Source organism: Miniopterus schreibersii (assembly GCF_964146895.1).
Source record: "Miniopterus schreibersii genome assembly, chromosome: 18".
NCBI classification, from domain to species: Eukaryota; Metazoa; Chordata; class Mammalia; order Chiroptera; family Miniopteridae; genus Miniopterus; species Miniopterus schreibersii.
This window is the reverse complement of record NC_138121.1, coordinates 978,392-998,838: the sequence shown is the minus strand read 5'-3', so window position 1 is coordinate 998,838 and position 20,447 is coordinate 978,392. Positions and strand designations below refer to the sequence as shown.

General features: G+C 59.5%; 2 protein-coding genes across 3 annotated transcripts; both read right to left on the bottom strand.

Annotated features, from left to right (window-relative positions):
* Window positions 1–687: 687 nt before the first annotated feature.
* On the bottom strand, window positions 688–10,927 carry NLRP8 (NLR family pyrin domain containing 8; the record flags this gene model as incomplete). The annotated part of the gene is given in 12 exon segments (XM_081118996.1): window positions 688–823; window positions 3,227–3,397; window positions 5,056–5,226; window positions 6,689–6,859; window positions 7,441–7,660; window positions 7,749–7,895; window positions 7,898–7,995; window positions 7,997–8,336; window positions 8,339–8,430; window positions 8,432–8,786; window positions 9,233–9,322; window positions 10,603–10,927. Coding segments are annotated over 12 exon segments (2,316 nt in total).
* Window positions 10,928–16,780: 5,853 nt separating this feature from the next.
* Window positions 16,781–20,092, bottom strand: LOC308548231 (saoe class I histocompatibility antigen, A alpha chain-like). 2 transcript variants are annotated; one of them, XM_081119424.1, is made up of 8 exons: window positions 19,995–20,092; window positions 19,615–19,899; window positions 19,098–19,373; window positions 18,231–18,506; window positions 18,003–18,107; window positions 17,541–17,591; window positions 17,358–17,405; window positions 16,781–17,206 (listed from the first exon to the last, which is right to left on the bottom strand). In XM_081119424.1, the coding sequence occupies exons 1-8, from the start codon at window positions 20,065–20,067 to the stop codon at window positions 17,202–17,204; spliced, it is 1,119 nt and encodes a 372-aa protein (XP_080975550.1). In that variant the 5' UTR covers window positions 20,068–20,092; the 3' UTR covers window positions 16,781–17,201. The 2 variants fall into 2 exon arrangements, with proteins under 2 accessions (XP_080975550.1, XP_080975551.1); XM_081119425.1 differs by having other exon boundaries at window positions 17,541–17,573.
* Window positions 20,093–20,447: the final 355 nt, after the last annotated feature.

The window sequence follows — 20,447 nt, the reverse complement described above, 5'->3', positions numbered from 1 at the left end:
TTAGAGCAAAGTCCCCGCAGAGCGGCTTCCCCGGCCTTTCTCCGGGGCCCGCAGGGGGGTGGGGCTCACCTGAAACCACTGCAGAGTAATACTGAGTATTCACTGTACACAAAAAGTTAGAAATATATACATTTTAAAAAGCTGCCCGGCCAGAAGAAAACCTGACCGCTTTGTCCCCCTGAAAGCAGGAAATAAATCTTCATGTGACAGCCCAACCCTCTGAAAGAAGCTGAATGTCCTGGGGGGAGGAACCGAGCAGGGCAGCGGGCCCTCTCCCCTCCCCGACGTGTCTGCGCCTCCTTGGACGTGTCCCTTTCCACGCCGATGGCCAGCCTACGGGAGAATACACGGCACTCAGAACGTTTCCAAATTGCATTCCTGTACGAGTTTAATGAAATTCTCCAAAAGGTGAGGCCGACGGCCCCCCAGGCGACGTTAAAGTGACCTATCCGAAGAAGTCGGAGCTGGACTTGGCCCCGGGCGGGACCCTCCCCGAGTGGTCACCGCAGCTCAGTGACTAATTCCCGTCTCACCCGTGACCTTTACTGTCTCCCAGGGGCCCGTTGGGGGCCACGCCCGACGCCACTTTCCCCGAACTGAGCTGAGCGGTTCCAGACCCGGAACGGCCCACAGAACGTGTCCCGTTTCCCCACTTCCCATCAGGGGGAAATGTCCGGGGGCCACGGGTCAATCCACCGGCCCTGCCCTGGTGGCGCCCTCAGCACCCCGGTCCTGTATGATCTTGAGGACGTCCTGGGCCTGGTCCACCTGCGGGCCCTCCAGCCTGCTCGTCATGTCCGCTGCGGAACCCGGCTTCCTCTCCCTGTGGGTACAGAAGCGGGTTCTGTTTACTTATTTATGTTGCTAGTCTTCGCCTGAGGATATCTTTTCCACTGATTTTCTCAGAGAGAGCAGAAGGGAGGGAGGGGGAGAGCGAGAGAAACATCGATGCGAGAGAGACACTGGGTGGATTCCCTCCCACACACGCCCCAACCGGGGCCGGGAACTGAACCTGCAACCCAGGTACGTGCCCTTGACCAGGAATTGAACCTATGACCACCTGGTGTGCAGGGTGACGCTCTAACCAGGTTCTTGTCCATCCTGGAAGAGTAGGCGAAATCTCTAGGACAGAGATGCACCACCCGGGAGACCCCGCTGGCCTGTCCCACGGAGAGACCGAGACCCGTGGCGATGCTCTCAGGAGCTCGGGGTGGAGTCCAAGTGCCTCGGTTCCTCCGCTTAGCGGGCGTGGTAGGCAGCCCTCCAGTGACCCTAAGGTCCTTCCCCCCTGCACAGCTCGTATGTGGTCCTCTCCCGTGCTGACCCACAGACTAGGGCAGAAGTGATGCCAGGTCACCTTCGGGGTGCAGCAAGGAAGGACTGGCTCGGCTTGGGGCTCTCTCCCCCCCTCCCACTCTCTCTGAAAAGCAGCAGAGGAAGTATCTTGGGTGAGGATTTTTCAAAAAGGAGAGAAAATGAAGAAAAGAGACAATTTATAATCAGCCCAGAGGAGCCAGGCCCACGTTCCAACGACACACAAGCGGGGCCGCGGGTTTGCTGAGCCGGGGACAGGTGGTTCTAAAGCCCCAGGAAAGGAGAGGAGAGAGTGAGCAGCCCCCCGACGCCACCCGAGGGCCGGACCCGCGGGGACTTACAGAAGGACCCTCCTGCTCGCGTCCTCGGCTGGGAGGCCTGCGAGGTCTGGCGCAGGAGCTGCGTGGCGCCGAGCCCGATGCTGTTCCCGCTCAGGCCCAGGTGCCTCAGGCCCTGGTGTCTGAGGCACAGGGAGGCCAGAGCCTGGCGGCAGGCGCAGGTCAGCAGGCACCCTCCAGCCTGCAGGGCAGACGGGCCGCAGGGGTCATCAGGCCACGTCTGGAGCCCGGCCAGGACCGTGCCCATGCCCGGGCCCACCCGCCGGCGGGAACAGGTCGCTCCCCCCAAATACGTGTTGAGTACCTACCACGCGTGGGCTTCCCTTGCGATTTGGATCATTATTCAGAGTGGGCTGAGCACCTTCTAACCCTGAGATGGCCTGAGCCACGTATCTCATTCAGAAACAGCGCTTCCCTGGCCCGGCGGCTCAGGTGGTTGGAGGGTCCACCAGTGAACACACAAAGAAGTGAAGCAACGGATCAGTGTTTCTCTCTCAAATCGATAAATTAAAAAAAAAAAACTTAAAAAAAAATTGAGCGCTCATTCAGAAAATATTTACTCGGCGCCACCTGAGTTCTGGGCACCACACCGGGCGTGTTGACAACAGTGAGGCTGTCCCCACCGCCCGTTTCCCGGGCCTCATGGTTGACGGGGGGAGGGAGGAAACCAAATAAATATATTCTGTCCACCTTCAACAACACACAGCTACATATTTCTCCAGCAAATGGGTTTATCTGGGGACAATAAAGACTTGTCATTAGGCGGGTAAAGGAGAGGTGATGCGGATCCACAGCGGAACGTTACTCGGCCATCAAACGGATAAAACGTCACCATGTGCGACACCAGGGGTGGACCTCGAGGGTACTGTGCTGAGTGAAATAAGTCAGACAGCGAAAGACAACTGTCATATGATCTCACTTACGTGTGGAACCTAAAGAACAAAACAACCGAAGACACAAAACAGAAACAGACCCACAGACACAGAGAACAGACTGATGGCTGCCGGCGGGGAGACGGGTTTGGGGCCGAGTGAAGAAGTGAAGGGGTTAAGATGTACCAATTGGTAGGTACAGTCACAGAGAATATAGTTGATAATATTGAAATAACTGTGTATGGTGGATGCTGGAAATACCGGGAGGATCACTTTGTAAGTTATATAAACAGCTAACCACTACGCTGCACACCTGAAACTAATATAAAATGATATTCAGTGTCAACTGCAATTGGAAAAAAAATTAAATTATGCAAAAAAATGGAGTGTTTACATAAGCTGGTATTCGACTCGGCCCCAGCAAAGAGGTCCTGCCATTCGGGACAGCGTGGCGGGACCTTGAGGGCATGACACTAGGTGAGTCACCAGACCCAGAAAGACAAACTGCAAGAACTTGCATTTCTAACAACGTCCTGACGATGTTCCTCGTGTGAGGGCCACACTTTCTGAACCCCCCCAGCCCTCCACCCGAACGCAGGGAAAACCCAGCAACGGGCGAAGACCTCCCCACGTTCTGTCCTGGGAGAGCTTACACAGGCTGGTCCTGGTCTCACGGAGGAAGTGGGGTGGGGGGTCACTCACTCAAGAACCTGTAGTCCGGAGTCCGAGCCCTTCATGGCCTCACAGAGCAGGGTAAGCCCCTCACCCTTCAGGCTGCTAAAACCAAGGTCCAGGCTTCTCAGGCTTTTCCTCTGGACAAGAGCGTGGGCCATCTCCTGGCAGCAGCCGGAGGTCAGGGAGCAGTTTCTCAGGCTGCAGAGAAAACACAACCACAAACCCCGCGATGGGACGTCTTTCCTGCCTCGCTTTTGTGTGTGTGTCTAACAGCTTTGGTGAGATACAACCGACGCCCCACACAAGCCACCCACTTGAAGCGCACGAGCCTTGGTTTTCATCAACAGAATGAAAAGGGAGCCCACCGTAGGGAGAACATATTCGCCAAGGACGCATCTGATATACAGAGAACTCATACAACTCAACACCAGCAAGACAAACAACCCAATTTAAAAATGGGCAGAGGACCTGAATGGACGCTTCTCCAAAGAGCACATGCAGATGCCAAGGGACATATGAAAAGATGCTCAGTGTCGCTAATCATCAGAGATGCAAATGAAAAGCACAATGAGGTGTCTCCTCACACCCGTCAGCATGGCTCCATCAACAAGTCAACAAACGACACGTGCTGGGGAGGGTGTGGGGAAGGGGACCCTGGTGCACGGCTGGTGGGAACGCAGACGGGGGCAGCCGCTGTGGAAAACAGTGTGGAGGGTCCTCAAAAATTAAAAATGGAGCTGCCCTTTGACCCAGCGATTCCACTCCTAGGAATATATCCTAAGAAACCTGAACACTAATCAGGAAGAATGTCTGCACCCCATGATCATTACTCATGATCATTGGCCGGCTCTGGACACGTGATATAAAAGGACTCATAGACCACGTGGCCTCCGTGTCCGGCTTCTTCCACGGGCCGCACTATTTTCAAGATTCAGGCACACTGGAGCACTCATCAGCACTCTGTTCCTTTTCACGACTGAATAATATTCCACCTTCTTCGTCCACCCACCGGCTGATGGACACTGGGGTTGTTTCCAGGTTTGGGCTGTTATGACTAATACGGCCGGGAACAGCTGTGTGCAGGTTCTTGTACAGACGTAGGTTTTTGTTTCTCTTGCGAGTGTACCAAGGAGTGGAGCTGCTGGCTCCTACACGGTGCCTTTTGCCTTTTCAGGAGCCACCAGACCGTTTTCCAAAGCAGCTGCACCGTTTCCCGCTTCTTTTGGGGACAGTGTCCGTGGGTTGAGGGGGTGTTTCGTAACACGTCTGCATTTCTGGATTTATGAGCCAGCAATTTCCTTTATGGATTAAGACAGTCTGAGTTTACGGTCTGTTAATAATGATAATTAAATAATTATATTATTAATAAGAAAAGCCCCCTGACACCTGAGGGAGGTTGTTTAAAGAGTTCCTGCCCTCGCCCTGGCTGGCTTAGCTCAGTGTTTAGAGCGTCGGCCCACGGACTAAAGGGTCCTGGGTTCGAGTGTGGCCAAGGGTGCGTACCTCGGTTGCAGGCTGGATCCCGGCCCTGATTGGGGAGCGTGGGGGGGCAATGAATTGATGTGTCTCTCTCACATCGATGTTTCTCTCTCTCTCCCTCCCACTCTCTCTGAGAAGCAACAGAGAAATATCCTCGGGGGAGGGTTAAAAAAAAAAAAATTCCTGCCCTGGCCAGTGTGGCTCAGTTGGTTGGCACATATCCCCGGGCACAGAGAGGTGGCTGGTCCAAGTCCGGGTCAGGGCGCATGGGCCCCAGTCCGGGCGCCTGCAGGTGGGCTGGGTCCCCGCAGGGGGCTATTGCCGTCTTGTGGACCAGCCTCCACGCCCGTGGCCGAGAGGGGGGCCCTGGGACTCACACCCGCCGCTGCAGGGGGCACCTCGCTCGGGGCCAGGCTCCCCAGAGCTCTTTTGCCACTCGGTCCCCCCGGGTGCTGCCGGCCAGGCTCAGGTGCGTCAGCCTCTTGTTAGTCCTGAGGAGGTGGACAAGGCTTCGGTAGGAGAGCAGCGTGAAGGCGCAGTCCTCCAGCCTGTGGACGGACGCGCACAGACTTTTCAAAAATCTCTCTTTTTAAACCCCTTTGCCCTCCTCTTGGGGGTTTCATTTGGATAAATCGAGTCATTTTTACTTAACGGCTCTTCGTTAAGTCATTTCTCGAAGCTACATGCTATCACGTTTATCGTAGTCTGTCATCATTACTGTATTTTATTACTTAAGACGGTATAGGTTAATATTCATAGTATTGATACGAAATAGCAATATCATTCTTTTTAACAAGCGCTCAGTGTGGGATCTTTATATCTTTTTTATCACCATTTATCCCCCCACTCCCCCCCGCCCCTCCCCGGCAATCGCCACACTGACCTGCGTCCATGAGATTCTTGTTTTATTTCTTGCCCAACCCCGCCAGCCCCAGCGCCCGCCCCCGCAGCTGTCAGCCGCTCTCTGTCTGTGAGTCTGTCTACTCGGCCTGTTGGCTCAGCTTGCTCAGTGGATCCCACACCGGCGTGAGGTCACGGGGTCCCCGCTTTCCCTGCACCACGCTCCCCGGGCCCCTCCGTGCTGGGCTCAGGGTCAGGCGCTGACAGCCGAGCAGCAGTCCCTGCGGACGCACCCGCAGCTTCACACCCGCGTGCCCTCTCCCGCCTCTGCTCGTCTTCACTGACCCGTCTCTGTGGTTGTTGCGACCACAGGCCTCAGTCTGCCCCGTGGCACGCGCGTTCCCCATCGCTGCCTCTGTGCCATCCCTGCGCTCATGGTACCGAGCCAGCAGCGGCAAGAAACACACTCCCCAGCCTCTCCCGCTGGCCCACAGGAAACAGGCCCGCGGTCCCCCGGGCGCTCTTCCACAGCATCGCCGTCCGCAGGTGGCCGTTACTTTGCAGATCCTTGGCTCATTCAAACCCACTTCCAGGGCTGACCGAGCAGTTTTCCAGCCTGGGGCACCACACAGAACGCCAGCCTCAGCACCCCGGGGAAACAGCGCCCGCAGAACCACACGCACCTTGGGAAACCTGTCGGTCTCGGCGGCCCGACCAGTGATCGGTGGAAAGCGTGCACGCTTGGAGGTCACCGGCTGCTCTCACGGGGAGCCCGGGCGCCGTTCAGCCCTCGCATTTCGGCTGCTTTTTTTATTTTTATTTTTTTAAATATGTCTTTATTGATTTCAGAGAGAGGAAGGGAGAGGGAGCGAGATGGAAACATCAGTGATGCGTCATTGATCGGCTGCCTCCTGCGTGCCCCCTGCTGGGGATCCACCCGCATCCCGGGCCTGCGCCCCGACCTGAGCCAAACCGGCCGCCTTTGGTGAACCGGGCGTCTCTCCAGCCCACTGGGCCGCCCGGCCAGGGCGCTGTAGGAGGTAACCACGTGCAGTGATGGATGTTAATGGAACTTACTGTGTGCCCTTTGGGGCGGCACGGATGGGCCTAGAGGGCTTCCTGCTCAGCGAGGCGAGTCAGACAGAGCGGCCCCGGGTCCCGGACGCTCACCTCAGTTTGCGCAGTCTGCAGTGCGGATGTTTCAGCGCCAAGGAGAGGGCCCGTGTGGCGTCAGGCTCCATCACGCTGTCGGTCACGGCCGGGGACTCCAGCCCCTCGTGCAGCGTGAACACCGAGCAGAGCTCTTCCCACCAGCGGAAACGCCGGCTGATGCCGTCTGGTCTGTGTGCAGAACGGGATCCCCAGCCGGAGGTTACACAGGAGAAAACCCCGGGCTGGCCGTCCCCACCCTGGTCACGATCGCAGGCCCCTTGATGAGCCTAGTAAGACTCCCCCATAAAAAAAAAGCCCAGGAGAGCCATCATGAGGTTTCTCGCTCATTACAGGGAGACCACGGCCTCAGGCGAGGACGCCTGCGATTTCCCGGGGAGACCACGGCCTCAGGCGAGGACGCCTGCGATTTCCCGGGGAGACCACGGCCTCAGGCGAGGACGCCTGCGTTTTCCCGGGGAGACCACGGCCGCCCCGACCCCTGGCCCTACACGCCCAGGACAGGTGGGCAAGGCCCCCGGGTAAGGTAGACGGGGAGCGAGGGAGGGTTCAGAGCGCTCACACGTCCTTGGTGACGGTCAAGGTCACGGTCAGCTCCACCTCCCGCAAGTGTGGACAGTGGGTGAGGCAGAGGGCGGACACCTGCAGTCCCCGTCCCTGCCGATGACCAGAGCGGCCCTGTGGCGCCCCGGCAGCAGCTGCCGCAGGAAGGCCTCCTCCCGGGTCTCGAGCAGGCAGAAGGGCTGCGGGACCCGGGGTGCGCGGTGGGCGGCCTGCGGCCCTGCCACGGGGCCCCCAGTTTGGGCAACTCCTCCTTATTCCCCGAGGACAGCTTGTGCCCGAGCCACCGCTCCACGGCCTTGGCGCAGGTCTCCTTGAACAGGCCGAAGAGGAAGAGCGCCACGTGCGCCAGGGGGCCCCCCTCTTCCCGGGCTCGGCCGCCAGGCGCAGCAGCCGGGCCCTGTCCAGCACCTGGAAGCCGGGGACCCTCTGCGGGAGGTGGACGGTGTACACCAGGGCGGCGAAAAACTCCTGGGAGCTCAGGAGGGTGAAGGCGTACAGGTCCTCGTGCCCCCGACCCTGCGGAGAATATTCTCGCCCAGGAGAGCGGCCGCAGCCGCCCCGTCCAGCTTGGTCAGCTCGAGGTCCGTCTTCCCAAACACCCACCGCTCCTTCCACATCCCTCTCGCCGCCAGGTAACACAGGCCGGCAGGTATCTAGGGTGACGGTTGCCGTGAAGCCGTCCGAAGGCCAGGTACAGGTGCTGGACGAAGACGGCCGTGGCGTTGGGGTGGGCGTGGGGGAGGGGGCCCCCTCCCCATCTGGCGTTTCAGGCACGAGCACACCAGCCAGCAGACCACAGGCGCTTGGCGCATGGGGAAGAGGACCGTGGTCCCCGCGGCGTCGCTCAAGGCTTCCTCCGCCTCCCCTGGCTGCTGAAGTGCCTCCTGAAGCACTGCGCTCTCTCGGAGGCGCTGAACCCCGTGACCGTCACGACGGACGGACGCCTCAGGACGGACTGGAGGACCCTCCGGGAAGAGAACCGCAGGAGGATCAGCAGCGAGGCCTCGGGGAGCATTTTGCCGCTCAGCAGACTGGCCAGGAGGACAGGCGCCAGCAGCTTCTGGCTCGTCCTCGCTCAGATCCCCGGTCGCAGCCTGAGGTTCAGCGCCAGCTCCTGGAAGCCGTCAAGGACGAGCAGTAGCTGTTCGGGCTGGGACATCACCTGGGAGACGAGACCCCGAAGCCTGGGCGACCGGCTGACACCGTTCACAGAGGCTCTGCGGCTGGGCCCAGGCCACCCCGACTTGGACGCGGAAAGCGCACCAGACCTGGTGGGGGGAGAACTTCTTTCCTGCCCACTCCGACATCAGCTTGTGGGCCAGGGTGGTTTTCCCCACCCCGGCGGCCCCCTGGAGGACGACCGTCTTGGGCGGTCGGCCAGGGGGTCTCCTGGGAAGAAACAGGCAGTGTAGGAGCCGCTGGTGCCGGGGGAGGTCTCGGTGGAAGAAGCCTGCTTGGTTCCCGGGCCACGTGGTCCTGTCCACCACGGCGGAATAGTGGCCCCTCACGGGCAGTCGGTAGTCCCGCACGTCATCTAGGTGAGCGGGGCGGGAGGGACAGAGCCAGCTCCGTCAGTGCACCGTGAGGCCGAACGGAGCAACAAGACCAGCCTTGGGGCCGACAGCAAGCCCCACGACATGTTTCCGTAGAAGGCCCGCTTCTCCCGAGGGCGGGCTCAGTTGAGAACCGTGAGTGGGCCGGGCGGGGGGGGGCTCAGCGGTTGAGCCTCGACCTAGGACCCAGGAGATTGCGGTTCGATTCCCGGTCAGGGCATGTGCTGGGGCTGTGGGCTCCGTCCCCCGCAGGGGGCGTGCGGGAGGCAGCCGGTCGACGTTTCGCTCTCTCCCTCTCCCTTCCTCTCGCTGAAATCAATAAAATATATATATATATATGAAGAGACGCCGAATCACAACCCACCCCGCCTTAGGAACCGAGCTTCTCTGCCCAGCCCATCGCCCGCTCACCTCCAGGGCTGGTCACCACCCCGGCACCTCCCAGATTCTTCTTCCTCCGAGTCCACTTGTGCTCCTCCTGGGCCCAGCTCCTCCGGCTCCACGTTGGGCAGCACGTCTGGAAGAGACGAGGAACGAGGCTGTGCCGTGGGAACGGGGAGACGGGCACCAGGAGAGCTGCGTGGGCTCCTCCAGGGCGGCAGCTCAGGGAGGAGGCCGTTGCCTGGACTCCACCAGGATGCCAGGGGGGAAACGCTGCTGTTTCCTGATGGGCTGAGAGGTGCCCGGGGACTCGGCAGCTCATCGCCCGGGCCGGGCCTGCGGCTCAGCTGGGGGAGCAGAGCCTCCTGCGCCGAGGCCGCCGGCTACTTCCCAGGCTCCTTCCCAGCAGGGGGCGTGGGAGGCAGCCCAGCAGTGCCTCTCTCATCGGCGTTTCTCCCCCTCTCTCGCTCAAAATAAAGTGTGGTCTGCCCAGGGGGTGTGTGTGTGTGTGTGTGAAGTTTGGCTTTCTGTACTTTGAAGACGTGTTATGGACGGAGAAGTTTACGATTTCAATCCTGCCCCTGGGACTGACCCCCTGTTTCATGATAAAATGACCCTTTTTAGCCTTAAATATTAGGCTGCTGACCTCACGGTAGCTCCAGCAGCTCTCTTGTGTTTTGTGACTTCATAGCGTCTTTTTCTACCGTTTTCCAACTTCTCGGTTTCTTTGTCTCTTTGTGTTCATCTCTCATTATTATTATTTTTGGTTAATCCTCACTTGAGGATGTTTTTCCATTGATTTTGAGAGAGAGTGGAAGAAGTGGGGGGGTAGAGAGAGAGAGAAAGATCGATGTGAGAGAGACACATCAATTGGTTGCCTCCCCCATGCACCCCAACCAGGGCTGGGGATCGAACCTGCAACCCAGGTACGTGCCCTTGATCGGGCATCGAACCCGAGACCCTTTGGTGAGCAAGCCGACGCTCTAACCGCTGAGCCACGTGGGCCAGGGAAGGGTTTTTTTCCTTTAAATATGCTAATAGGCCCTGCAGGGCGTGGCTCAGCAGTTAAGCTTAGAACTAGGATCCAGGCGATCAGGGTTCGATTCCCGGTCAGGGCACATGCCCGGGTTGTGGGCTGCAGCCAATCAATGACTCTCATCATTGGTGTTTCTATCTCTCTCTCTCCCTCTTCTTTCCTCTCTCTGAAATCAATAAAGATATATTTTAAATTTAAATAAATAAATAAATAAATAAATAAATGAGCTAATAGGATAGACTTGGCCTTTTGGGGCCAGAGGCGCCCTCTCACTCCACTATCTGCCGGCTTGTTCAGGTGGCCAGCACGGGCGTCCAGGAAAGCGCTTGGCTCTTCAGCACCCAAGCCTATCACCACATGGCACCCAGACTATCACCCACCTTGTAGCTCCCTCTGCACCCGGAGGCACAGTTGGGTCCAGTCCATCTTTGCGAAGATGCCGTGGGCCACATCCCAAGCGAGCCGGCCGGGGAAGCGCTCGGTCAAGAGGTGGGCCACCTCCCCCCACCTGGCTGCCTTCACCTGGTCCCAGGTGATCCGGGCGGAGCCGGGTCTGGGGGTCTCAGCCACTAAGACCTGCTTGAACCTCTCTAGCTCCTGCTGGCTGAGGTAGAGCAAGTACAGCATGACCCCGTTCTTGAACGGCGCGGTCGAGGACAAGGGTTCCAAGGACGAGGCGGAGCAGGAGGAGGAGCCCGAGTCCATGCTCAGTCGCTTATCTTCCCTCCAGTCCCAGGGCCTCAGGCCCCCTGGTACAAACAGCCATCGGGAGAGAGCAGACGAGGCCTGTGGGGACGAGAAATCATGAGAAATGAATGCCCACCACCAACAAACTCACAGACACCACGTGCTGGGAGGGCCGGAGAAAGGGGAGCCCCGGTGGCCTGCTGGCGGGGTGCAGCCTGGCGCGGCCACCGTGGGAAACAGTATGAAGGGTCCTCAAAAAACTAAAAATGGAGCTGCCTTCTGACCCAGTGATCCCACCTCTAGGAATGTATCCTGAGAATCCCGAAACACTAATCACAAAGAATATATGCAGCCCTGTGTTCATAGCAGCCCAATTTACAACAGCTAAGATCTGGAAAGAGCCCGAGTGCCCATCTGCAGATGAGTGGGTAAAGCAGCTGTGGGACATTCGGCCTGTGGAATACTACGCAGCTGTGAAAAGGAAGGATCCCTTACTCTTTGGGGCAGTGTGGATGGACCTGGAGAGGATTATGCTGAGCGAAATAAGCCAGGCAGAGAAAGACTAGTATCCCATGATCTCACTCATATGTGGAATCTAATAAACCAAATAAACTGATGAACAAAATATTCCTCGAAACATGGAGCCGACTGACAGAGGTCGGGGGGGGGGGGCAGGGAACTGCGTGAAAGGAGGTGAAGGGATGAGCCAAAGGACAGACACGCACAGCCCGTGGGCACACACAACAGTGTGGTGACGGCCGGAGCGCGGGGGAGGTTGGGTGGAGGTGGGAATGGGCAGGAAATTGGGGAACGGTTGTAATAATCTCAACAATAAAAGTAAAATAAAAAAGAGGAAGGAACTCCTGCCGTTTGCAACATACATTAAGTCATCCCTTTGTACACCCAGAAAACCATGTTGCTCAACCTAAACAGGTATGATTTTTATTTGTCCGTCGTGGCTCTGTGAACATGAAAAAATTATTTAAAGTTTAATTTTTCAAATTTTTTATTTTTAGAGGAAGGAAGGGGGGTGGGGAGAGAGAGAGTGAGCTTGTCGGATGCCCAAGCTCGTAAGCCACGCGGCTGAACTAAGACTTTCCTTTTCTTTTTATTTTTTAAAGTATGTTTTTATTTATTTCAGAGAGGAAGAGGGGGAGAGAGAGAGAAACATCAGCGATGAGAGACTGACCGGCTGCCTCCTGCGCCCCGACTGGGGGTCTGGCTGGGCATCGAACCACCGCCTCTCGGGCCACAGGCTACGCTCAGCGACTGAGCCCCGCGGGCGTGACAATTGTCACCAGCGGAACAGGCTGGTCCTTGAAAAGGTGACCTTCTAGCCTTTGCGTGTTTGACATGGGTTAATTGGACACTTGGTGAGCTCAAGGATCTTTTACTGTAACTGTTGGAAAGGAGGGAAAAACCCAAAGAAACAATAATACCCCCGCTGAGCCCTGAAGGGAATCGGGCTTCCCGGCTCCTTCCTGCTAAAAACACCTCCCAGAGCAGGAGGAAGAGGCGCTGGGCCGGCCCTGCCCGACCCTGATATAGGGCCGGGGCCTCCCGTCGGCTGGGGCTGGGGCGGGTCCCGCAGGTGCCGCGGGTCTGGGAGGGAGGCGGGTCCCGCAGGTGCCGCGGGTCTGGGAGGGAGGCGGGTCCCGCAGGTGCTGCGGGTCTGGGAGGGAGGCGGGTCCCGCAGGTGCTGCGGGTCTGGGAGGGAGGCGGGTCCCGCAGGTGCTGCGGGTCTGGGAGGGAGGCGGGTCCCGCAGGTGCTGCGGGTCTGGGAGGGAGGCGGGTCCCGCAGGTGCTGCGGGTCTGGGAGGGAGGCGGGTCCCGCAGGTGCTGCGGGTCTGGGAGGGAGGCGGGTCCCGCAGGTGCTGCGGGTCTGGGAAGGGAGGCGGGTCCCGAAGGTGCTGCGGGTCTGGGAAGGGAGGCGGGTCCCGCAGGTGCTGCGGGTCTGGGAAGCAAAGCCCGCGCTGCCTTTTAGATCCGGGAGGTGGCGGGTCTGCAGAGCTCCCCGGCTCCTAGCTCCCCCAATGCTCGCTTTCCACTTGGAAGCATCGAGAGCAACCCCCGCCTCGTCTTCCTCCCCTGTCCCATCTCCCCCACTTGCAGGCTCACTCTACTGAGCAAAAGGGGGGCCTCCGGGTCACCAGGACCCAACGTGGGGCCCAAAGCAACAGGCCCTGTGAAAGGGAGAGGAGAGATGGAGCGTGTGGGACACACACGCACACGCACACGCAATCCTAGTAGCTGTTCCTGTTTGGGGGGTTATGCAAGATGCAAACAGGGACCCAGACTTTCCCTGCTCCTTCCCGACTCTTTATTTCTTTTTATCTTTTCAGTTCTCAGCCGAGGATATATTGTCCTTGCTTTTCGGAGAGTGGAAGGGAGGGAGGGAGGGAGAGAACATCCATGTGAGGGACACACCAACTGGTTGCCTCCCGCGCTCACCCCGAGCCTGCGACCGAGGTGGGTGGGCTCGGACAGAATCGAACCAGGGGCCCTTCAGCCTGGGGGCGCCCCGCTGACCCCTGAGAAACCGGCCAGGGCTCCAGTCCTTTAACTAACTAATGACTGAGAGAAGGAACCCAGTCCTGTGTCTCCCATCGAAGCCACGGCTCAGCATCGACACATCCAGGGATCCCGGTGACCAGAGAACACAAGTCTCTTGAGCAGTGAGAGTGGACTGTACTTACTGCTGCAGATTAGTGAATCCCAGGTGACACACGACCTTGTACTAGTTTCAGGTGTGCAGCAGAGTGACCGGACAACCGTGCACGTCATGAAGTGACCCCTGGATCGTCCCAGTGCCCACCGACAGACACCACACGTAGTGATGACACTGTTACGGACCAGATTCCTTGGAAAGCGGCACGGAGGCTCCTCAAAAAAAAAAAAAAAAAATTAAAAATAGAACTATCTTACGACCCAGAGATTCCACTTCTGGGTACTTATCTGAGGCAATCCAAAACGCTGATTCGAAAAGACGTGTGCATTCTGTCTAATTCTTAGGCCTTTCTCCGATGGCTCCCTGGTTGCCCCTTTCAAACGGCTTGTTTCAATTAGAAACTGCCGATGCCACTGGCGGGCCCTGCGCTGGACACAGTGGGGCCCTCAGGCCAGGCTCCTGGCTCCGGGTCCCGACTTGGGTGGGGAAGCTGTCAGGTCTCCCATGAAATGGCTTCACGGGGCGTTTCCCGGAGCTGCGAGAGGACAGGCCCACTTCACTGGGATTTTATCTTATTGATTTATGACTTTTTCAAAGCCAATTTATAAAATAAGCTTTAAAATACCACCCCTCCCCCCCAAAAAAAAGGTTGAGCAACATAAACGAGTGAACATTTACATCCACTGTGCTTGTCACACTCAGATTTCTCCGGGAGCCTCGGTGGCCGCCGGGGTGCCCGGGAACAGCGCCCCCTCCGTGCTGGTCTTTGGGACCCGAAAAGGGTCTCCCCAGCCCGCTGAGCCCTTGATAAAGAACTCGCCCCGACCCGGCCGTCTCCCCGGGGTCTCCGCTCTCCGACCTTGGTTGTGGGCTGCCCTCCAGCTGGTCTTCAGTGGGTTGCTCAGGAAGGTTTTCTGCGTTTTAGGTGAAAGTCCAGTTGGTCCTGGGAGAGGGTCAGCGCGGCTTCCGCTCAGTCCACCGCCATCTTCGAATTTCTTTCTTCTGTGTCGGTTTATTTTTGAATCTGCTTTTCAGTGGCAGTTTCCGCGCAGCGTTGCTCCTCCGCTCGCAGCCTCCTCCAGCGCTCGCTGCTCTGGGCGGCTCCCCGGTGCCCGGGAGGTGCTCCCCCCGTGGCCTGTGGCTGGGGGGAGGGCTCCCTTTACCCCGGGGTGGAGCGGTTTGTCTTTTTAGTATGTTTTTTATTGACTTCTAGAGAGGGGAGGGCGAGGAGGAGAGAGAAACATGGATTGCTTGCTTTCCGTACGCACACCGACTGGGGATTGAACCCAAAGCCTGACCGGGAATCGAACTGGTGACCCTTGGGTGCACAGGAGGATGCCCGGCCTCTGGGCCACACCAGCCAGGATGGGATCGTGTGTTTTTAATTAGAAACCTGTCTCTGCCCCTCCCGACTAGCGATGATTTACACCTGGAGGGGAAGAGGCCAGAGGTGACACCCCCCAGCTGGGTCTTGGTGGCTCCGCGCCCCATCGGAGCTATTCTGGGCCTCTCCCGAGGTGCCCGGCGAGAGGAGAGCCGCCAGCCAGGCTGCCCACAGACAGGCCTGGGGGGCCGAGGTACCCGAGGGCCAGTCACAGGCCCGGGAGGGGTGCAGCTGGCTTCTCCGGGTTCCCCACATTAGAAGTCTGACTGGTAAGTGAGGTCTCCTTTCTCATCTGCTCCAAACCTTTCCCAAACGTGGTGTCCCTCCCCTTCTCAGCCCTGCTGGCATTTCCTTTTATTTCTTTTTAAATCCTCACCCAAGAATGTTTTTATTGACTTTCAGAGAGAGGAAGGGGGGTAGAGAGAGAGAAACATGGATGTGAGAGACACACAGGGGCTGGTTGCCTCCCGCACATGCTGCCACCAGGGCCCAGGATGGAGCCTGCAACCGAGGTCCTGCCCTTGTCGGAATCCACCCCTCAGACCTTCAGCCTGGGGGCCGACACTAACCACTGACCCAAACTGCCCAGGGCCCTTCTGGCTTTTGACTCCCTGCCGTCTCGTCTGTGTCTCTGTCAGTCTCTGGTGTATGTAGTGAGTCTGCCAAAGGGGTTTCAAAGTATTGAAACCACGGACTCTCGCACTAGCAACATGAGAGGGGATGAGTCCAAGTTCCTGCTGACAGCTGATTGTCTCCTTCGTAATTTCCCCAGCCTGGGAGCTGAGCAGCAATGTCACATTATGGCTTAATTTTAATTTCCCCTCTGAAACTGCTGGGCAACTTTCATGAATGAATGGGCCACGAAACATCCTCAATAGGACGATGACTGGACTCCTGGTCATGACTGAGGGGGACCCAGTGATGTGCCAGCATCTCTAACTGTTGTGACACTTTTGCTATTGACGGATCTCTGGTCAGAGGCCTGGGGGATGAGAGGAAAGGTCTGGTCTTGGCCCCGGTTCCTGGCACCCAGCTCCTAAAACCTGGGCATCTCCTGAGGGACAGGTGACTCTGGGATGCTACTGAGATGGCTCCTGGCTGAGGGACCTGGAAGCTTCAGGATGGGGCTGGTCCCAGGAAGACCAAGCTGGTCAGAGGGAGGGAACTTTCAGGCCCTGGAAGGAGGAGAGAGCAGGATGGGCCTGAAAATCCATCTCCAGACACCAGACTCACGGTGCAGGGACCGAGGGGCCTTGTGGACAATGACAGGGAAGCGACCCTGTTGCTGTCAGAGGGGAGGGAGCCACCAGGAGAGCGAGACCAAAACTCACACAAACAGTCACAGGCGGAATCTCCACAGAAAAGAGAAACAACAAACACCCAGAAGATGGGGCTGAGGGGGGCCCAGGCCTGAGTCCAGGCTGACCAGGCCCCTCCCGCCTCACTGTCCAGGGTCCTGGAGATGAGCTTCACGAGGATGAGTGACAGGGCCTGGGGATGTGAGTCCCTGTGACCACGGGTCCTGGTGGGACAAGGTTCCCTGAAGGCACAAGGTCAAAGCAGCAGAGAGGTGACCCAGCCGGGCAGTGACCACGACAAAGGCCACGAGGCCCTGGGCGCCCACTGGGCACAGGCCCCGACCTCACTCGGTCCTCACAGCCTCTCCCGTCCCCCTGCCCAGGCTCAGCACAGCACACACAGGGCTTCTGGAAAGTCCTAGGTGCTCCCCTGTATTTCCTCTCAGACTTTAGGATCCTCTCCTCTAATTACCCATCAGCCCTCATGGCAAGAAGTCAACAAACAAAGTCATAGCCAGAGCCTATTTCTTCGATTTCTTTAATGTTTGTACAGATTTCATGGAGGAAGGGACAGGGAGAGACAGAAACATCGATGAGAGAGAAACATTGATTGGCTGCCTCCTGCACGCCCCCAACTGGGGATCCAGCCAACACCCTGGGCATGAGCCCGACTGGGAATCAACCAGAGACCTCCTGGTGGACGGGAGACATTCAACCACTGAGCCACACAGGCCGGGAGGGGTCTCATTTCAATACAGGAGTAAGAAGCTGCAGATCAGTGCAATCGAAGGGGGGGGGGGCAGCCCCGCCTCTGCTGGACAGGGAAGTGTGGGGAGGGGACCTGGGGGCAGGGCCGGGACAGCCTCCCAATCTGAGGTTCCTGAGTCACCAAGTGGGAGGCTGAACAGATCTTCCATCACTCAGGCCCCACAGGCAGCTGCCTCACGCTGTGGAAGGAAACCATCAGGAACAAGTTCAGGGCAGGGGCTGTAACTGGTCACATTCTCAAAGGTCCACTTCATGCTCACAATGTGCACAGAGTCCCCATAACCCAGTCCCGTCCCCTCTGCCCCAAACCCTCCCCATTCAGGGTCTCACCTTTAGAAGCCGAGAGAGACACATCAGAGCCCTGGGAGCTGTCACTGCCTGGGGTGGACACAGCAGGACATGGTCAGGGACCCAGGACAGGAGGCTAAAGGAGGGACTATGGGGTGGCGGGGTTCCCATGGGCTCCCATCTGCACTGTCCCAGGGTCTCAGGGGGCACCCCCTCCATACTCACTGGCAGCCTGAGCGTAGCTCCCTCCTTTCCCACCTGCAGGAAGGAAACATCCTGTGAGAGACCAGGGAGGGGGCAGGGCCATGAGGTCCTAAAGGAGCCTAGTCCTGGGCCCAGAGAAGTTCCCAGAACCCTGTGTCTGTACAGACCCAGGGCAGGGTCAGGAGACCTGAGGAAAGTGCATGTGCAGGGACTGGACCCGCCTCCCTCCTACAGGTCTGTCCTCAGCAGGGACCTGCCCTCTGACCTGGGACTGCTGGGGCCGGGTCCCCATCACTAGACCCATCCGGTGACCCATGTGTCCCTCAGTGTCACACCTGCCTCACTAAACAGGAAGTCAGCACACAGACCTCACACTGGCAATCCCAGGCCTGGGGACGGTGCTTCCCTTGAATGGAGCAGGACACACGTCTCCCTGGGATGACACCCCAGGGGGACACGAAACTCACACCCCCCCTTCCCCACCTGAGCGCCTCCTCGCCCACATCACAGCTCCAGCCACCACAGCTCCGAGGACAACCAGGCCAACCACAGCGCCCATGATGATGAAGGGGGTCTGAGAGGGAGGCTCTGGGAAGAGAGGGGAAGGGAGGGTGAGGCCCCCACCCCCGGGCCTCAGCCCAGAGCCCACTGGAGCCCCCAGAGGCACCTGCTTCCCTGGGAAGAGGCTCTGTGCCCACGTCCCCTCCTCACCCCATCTCAGGCTCTGGGGCTCCAGCAGCCCCTCGTGCTGCACAACACAGGTGTATCTCTGCTCCTCTCCAGGGGGCACCCCCAGGGACGCCCACTTCTGGAAGGTCCCGTCCCCCGAGGGCCTGGTCTCCACAAACTCCATGTCCTGGGTCTGGTCCTGCCCGTCACGCTGCCAGGTCAGGCTGATGTCCGCAGGGTAGAAGCCCAGGGCCCAGCACCTCAGGGTGACCTCATGCTCAGAGATGGGGTGGCGGGTCACGTGTGTCTTTGGAGGGTCTGAGGGAAGGGGGAGAAGATTCAGGAACTTTGCTTCCACCTTGGGACCCTCCAGCAGGGCTCAGGTGACCATCCTGAGAAGGGACAGGACACTGGGGTGGGGGAAGGGACACAACCCAGACACCAGCCTGGACAGAGGCAGGGGGATGACCTATTGGTCTCTTAGGAACTTCCAGGGTCAGAGCAGCACAGCCCAGGGCGGGAGGGAGGCAGGTCTCTGGGGGCAGAAAAGGCATTTCTGGTCCTGACCTGGGGGGAGGCCAAGGACTCAGAGCAGCGGGGCTCAGACCTCAGACAGGGGGTGTGGGGCAGGGAACAGGCCCGAGAGAAAGGCCTCCTGGGGCCCAGAGCCACCCCAGGGTCATGGGAACCGCTGAGCGCTTGTTTCAGGGGTGGTCTCCCCTGCACCCCCGGAGACTGCACCCTAACTGTCCCTGAGAGGAGGGCGGGGGTCCCTCTCTGGCCCCTGACCTCAAAGTCCCGGGGACTCCATCCCTGCACCTAAAGCAGGGGTGTCTGACACGGACCCCATTTCCCGTCTCCTCGCGGGAGCCCCACCCGAGGGAGAGGAGGGCGCCGGGGGCCCTGTACCTGTGCGCAGCAGGGTCTCCTTCCCCTTCTCCAGGTAACGGCGCAGCCACTCCACGCACCGGCCCTCCAGGTAGTTCCTGACTCTCTTGGCCACACTGGCCGCCTCCCACTTGTGCCAGGTGATCTGAGCCGCCGTGTCGGCCGCGGTCCAGGAGCGCAGGTCCTCGTTCAGGGCGAGGTAGTCGGCGCCGTCGTAGGCGTGCTGATCATACCCGCGGAGGAGGCGCCCGTCGGGTCGCAGGTCACAGCCGTACATCCTCTGGATGGTGTGAGACCCTGACCCCGCCCCCGGGTCAGCCCCGCCCACTCACCCCGCCCCGGGTCACCCGCCCCCGCCCCGCCCGCGGGGACTGAACCTCAACTGAAAGTGAAACCGGGTCAAAGTCCCCGCGGGCCCCTCCCGGGTGGGGGGCAGGGCGGTTCCGCAGACTCGGGGTGAAGCTCGGACCCCGACACTCGGGGCGACCCGGCCCGTCCGTGGGGATGGGGGTGGTGACGGGGCGGCCGCGGGGCTCACCGTCCTCGCTCTGGTTGTAGTAGCCGAGCAGGGTCTTCAGGTTCACTCGGAAAGTCTGTGCGGATCCCTTCATGTTCCGCGTCTCACGGTCCCAATACCCCGGGTCCTCCTGCTCCACCCACGGCTGCTCCATCCACGGCTCCCGCGGCTCCATCCTCGGATTCGCGGCGTCGCTGTCGAACCGCACGAACTGCGTGTCGTCCACGTAGCCCACGGAGAGGAAGCGGGGCTCCCCGCGGCCGGGCCGGGACACGACGGTGTAGAAATACCTCAGGGAGTGGGGGCCTGGGGGGGACACGGGAGACGGGGGGCCGGTGGACACGCGCTTCCGGGTCCCGCGCTCCTCCCGCACAGGCCGCGCCCTCCGACCCCGCACTCACCGGCCCGGGTGCGGGTCAGGACCAGGGCCCCCGCGAGCAGCAGGAGGAGGGGTGGGGACCTCATGACGCGCATCCTCGGGGTTCCGGGGACGATCTGAGTCCGGGAGGGTCCGCGGGACCTTATAACCGGGACGGGCGGTGACCGTGATTGGCTGGTCCAGGAACCGCACAGCCAATGGGAGTGAGCAGTGTGTGCGCGTCATGAGTATCCGGGCAGGAGGCCCCCACACAGGTTGGGAGAAGGGAAGTGAAACCGGGGAGCTGGGGACGCCCCAGCCCTGAGCCCCGCGCCCCAGACTCCGCCCTCGGGCTGAGACCTGAGAGCCAGGCCTGGGGGCCCGGGGCCGAGTCCTGACCCTCCCGCAGGGGGCGCGCTGGTCACCCCGTCGCCCCGAGTCCCGGCCCAGGGGCTGTGTTCTCAGCGACTCCCCCACGTTCTGGGTTCAGCACCTC

Bases quoted from the DNA above. Each gene is read 5' to 3' on its own strand.
- LOC308548231 (XM_081119424.1), bottom strand. From the start codon at position 20,067: ATGCGCGTCATGAGGTCCCCACCCCTCCTCCTGCTGCTCGCGGGGGCC. The intron at 18,108-18,230 runs GTGAGGAGGGGA...CTCTCTTCCCAG, and splicing joins GCCCCAGAGCCTGAGATGGG to AGCCTCCCTCTCAGACCCCC. The intron at 17,592-18,002 runs GTGGGGAAGGGG...GGTCTCTCACAG, and splicing joins GTGGGCGAGGAGGCGCTCAG to GATGTTTCCTTCCTGCAGGT.